The sequence below is a fragment of the Haliotis cracherodii genome, unplaced genomic scaffold, assembly GCF_022045235.1.
Source record: "Haliotis cracherodii isolate W230 unplaced genomic scaffold, xgHalCrac1.p SCAF_9, whole genome shotgun sequence".
Taxonomy (NCBI): Eukaryota; Metazoa; Mollusca; class Gastropoda; order Lepetellida; family Haliotidae; genus Haliotis; species Haliotis cracherodii.
In genome coordinates this window covers 46,853,214-46,855,947 of record NW_027266343.1, presented here as the reverse complement: position 1 = coordinate 46,855,947, position 2,734 = coordinate 46,853,214, and the positions used below count along the sequence as shown (strand labels likewise).

Here is a 2,734-nt window from a genome sequence, read left to right as displayed (position 1 = left end):
GAAACAAGTTGCCGCGATGTTTTAAACAAATGCTAAACAGTTTGGTAAATATTCTGACGGCATGGTACATCTATTCGCTAGCATGTGTTCATCAAAGGCAATATTGTTTGGATACAATAGGAGAAATCAAAGTTCGGTTTCATTTGGATTGTGAACTGCGGGCAGCGACTATGGGATATCCACGTGGTCTTCTGCTTGGGGAAACCCCGGATCAGACGCGTTGATTGGCTAAGAGGTTTGATTGACACGTACAGAGCTCCGCCCAATGACGTAAACATTTCTGATTCAACGCGCTCGCCTCGTGTGTGACGTTGGCTGTTAAACCATTGTTCACTGGCTGATGAAAGGCGAGGCTATATAAGCAGACGAACTGTTTGGGTTTGACAGATTTGAGGCATTCGCTACGAGATACACTTGCTTGACAAGACACAGTCAAAGCTCAGTTACAGCCAACTAGTTCCATGGTTTTAAATCACATCAAACAAACAGTCATGGACGCTGAAACAGTTTCAGACATGACGAAGTCGAGAAGGAACGGAATGGCGAACATATTTGATGGTATCGATCCAGAAATCCTCGAGCGGCTCGGATGGACTGATGAAGCTATTGAGAAAGTCGAGAAACGTTTCGGCAGGCAGTTATCAAACATGTCAACATCATCAACCGAGAACGAGTTGTCTGAAAGTGCGAGCGAGTCTTGCAGTGATTCGGACGAGGACACGCAACTGGACTTGGTGGACAATTTCCAAGAATTACTCCTCAACGATTCATCTTTACGCATGAAGGAGAAGACCTGCTCACTGTCCTGCACTACCAATGGGGAAGTGGCCAACTGCTTATCAAACAGGAGACGGAGAAATGGCCTTGCTGATCTTTTCGAAGCCCTCTCCGTGCACCAGAAGCAGATTTTCGTGAAGCTGATCCAGACGTCGCCACCTACCCGATCTGATTCCAGGGTGACGGGATGTTTTTATAATTGAAATGTAAGACTGTCAATCACACGGATGATGAGATGTGCAATCTTTGTGAACTTACACAAAATCCTGGAACTGTGAAAAACGGACTCTAAGGTGTGAGGTGTGCTGAGCCTTGAAACAGAGAACCTGTCCAGCTCACAGGACGCTCCTGCCATGACGTCAAGAAAGGCTATCCTGAAATCCACACGTTTCGCTTAAATCGACGCCCTTTAAATGACAGTCCCGGGTAGATTTACAACGTGTATCCCAACAACGACTCCAAGTCAATTACCAGTGCAAACATGACTGTATTGAACTGTGACCTTAGCGCAGCTGAGGGAAACATCGCCCTGAGATGAGACAGTAACTTTCCAGAATGTTCAAGCCTTACGAACGTAGTGGAATCTATTCCTTATAAACAATGAACATTTGTTCAAGAAGCTAGATTGCTTGTGAGAGTAGGTGCATTGCCCGTGTGCCTAGAAGAAATCCAGTGACATTTAATTGCTCAATTGATAACGTGAGTAGATTATGAGGACAGTATTACTCTTCCAAGCAGAGACCAAGCTTGTTTTATTGGGTAATTGGTTGCTTGTGTGTCACTTGGCATGACATTTGACACGTCGTAACATAACTTATCCTGAGATTTATTTTTGTTATTATTTCTACCATGTAATATATTACTATTTATTGTATTTTGAAATACACATAAATAAATATTTGATATATATTTTTATCTCTATGTTTTTGTATCACATTACCAATTGATCGTGTATGAATTTATACACACGTCTATGTACTTGCAGCAAGATTCCTTGTTTATTGTTTTACTTCTTTAGTGGAACATTGGGTAAATTTTAAATCTAACAGTTTTGTTTATAATGATAAATGTTAGCCGAATCTTGCTGACATACACGTGTGTATAAATAGGCTACACTCAAAGGTTTGGGCCCTTGGCGGCACCCTGGAGCTGTATGTAAAGCCAGAGGATACATTGACATTTCTGTAGTGTTCGTCTTGGAGGCAATATAAGGGTCAGTTGCCACAAGAAATGACAGACTTCTGAAATAGAACCATTAATTACCATAATAGACCAAGGATAAGTGGCCCATATTTTAAATATCGTTTATGTCGTTAAATGTATGAAAAGTGGTACTTTGACAATGCTTCCACACATAGTTGACAGTATAAGCAAATCGTATTGTATGTGGATGCATTATGTAACAGATGTGGAATTTTGGAAAATCATCAAAATGGATGATCAGGCCTGTATGTTGTCGTAGACTTCAATATCGACAATTTGGACTCCACCCCCCCCCCCCCCCCCCCCCCCACCTCCTCTCTCTCTCTCTCTCTCCACCGAGATAGTTATATGCAACTGACACTCTACCACTGAAATCAATAATTACAAACACCAGTCTGCCTCAAGACAATTAACCTCACACAAGCCGCGACTCGCCTAATTAACCCCAACTGGAGTGTAGAGCTCTCTACCCATTGAACTAAATACCGGCTTAATCTTAAGTGCAGTCGTCCAACAGAGTGACTTGTAAATGCTTGGTTACCATGGAACAAACCGTGATGATTACAAAACACTATTGTTGTTGCTGTTGATCCTGAGCCCGGAATACGCTGGCTACGCTGAACGTGCATTTTATGCGTAACTACGAATTACGCAACTATTGGTCTTTAAGCACACTTATAGAGAAATCATATATCAAGCAGAACATGCTTTAAATCTGGGCTTGTTGATTCTACTTCTAAAATCAACAAATTCG

The 2,734-nt window shown here is 42.0% G+C and overlaps 1 protein-coding gene across 1 annotated transcript; it reads left to right on the top strand.

The window, feature by feature from the left end:
* Positions 1 to 370: 370 nt before the first annotated feature.
* On the top strand, positions 371 to 1,663 carry LOC139452477 (uncharacterized). Its single transcript, XM_071233968.1, has one exon. The coding sequence runs from the start codon at positions 462 to 464 to the stop codon at positions 978 to 980; it is 519 nt and encodes a 172-aa protein (XP_071090069.1). The 5' UTR covers positions 371 to 461; the 3' UTR covers positions 981 to 1,663.
* Positions 1,664 to 2,734: the final 1,071 nt, after the last annotated feature.

Excerpts from the sequence above, each read along its gene's own strand:
- LOC139452477 (XM_071233968.1), top strand. The coding sequence starts at position 462 with ATGGTTTTAAATCACATCAAACAAACAGTCATGGACGCTGAAACAGTT.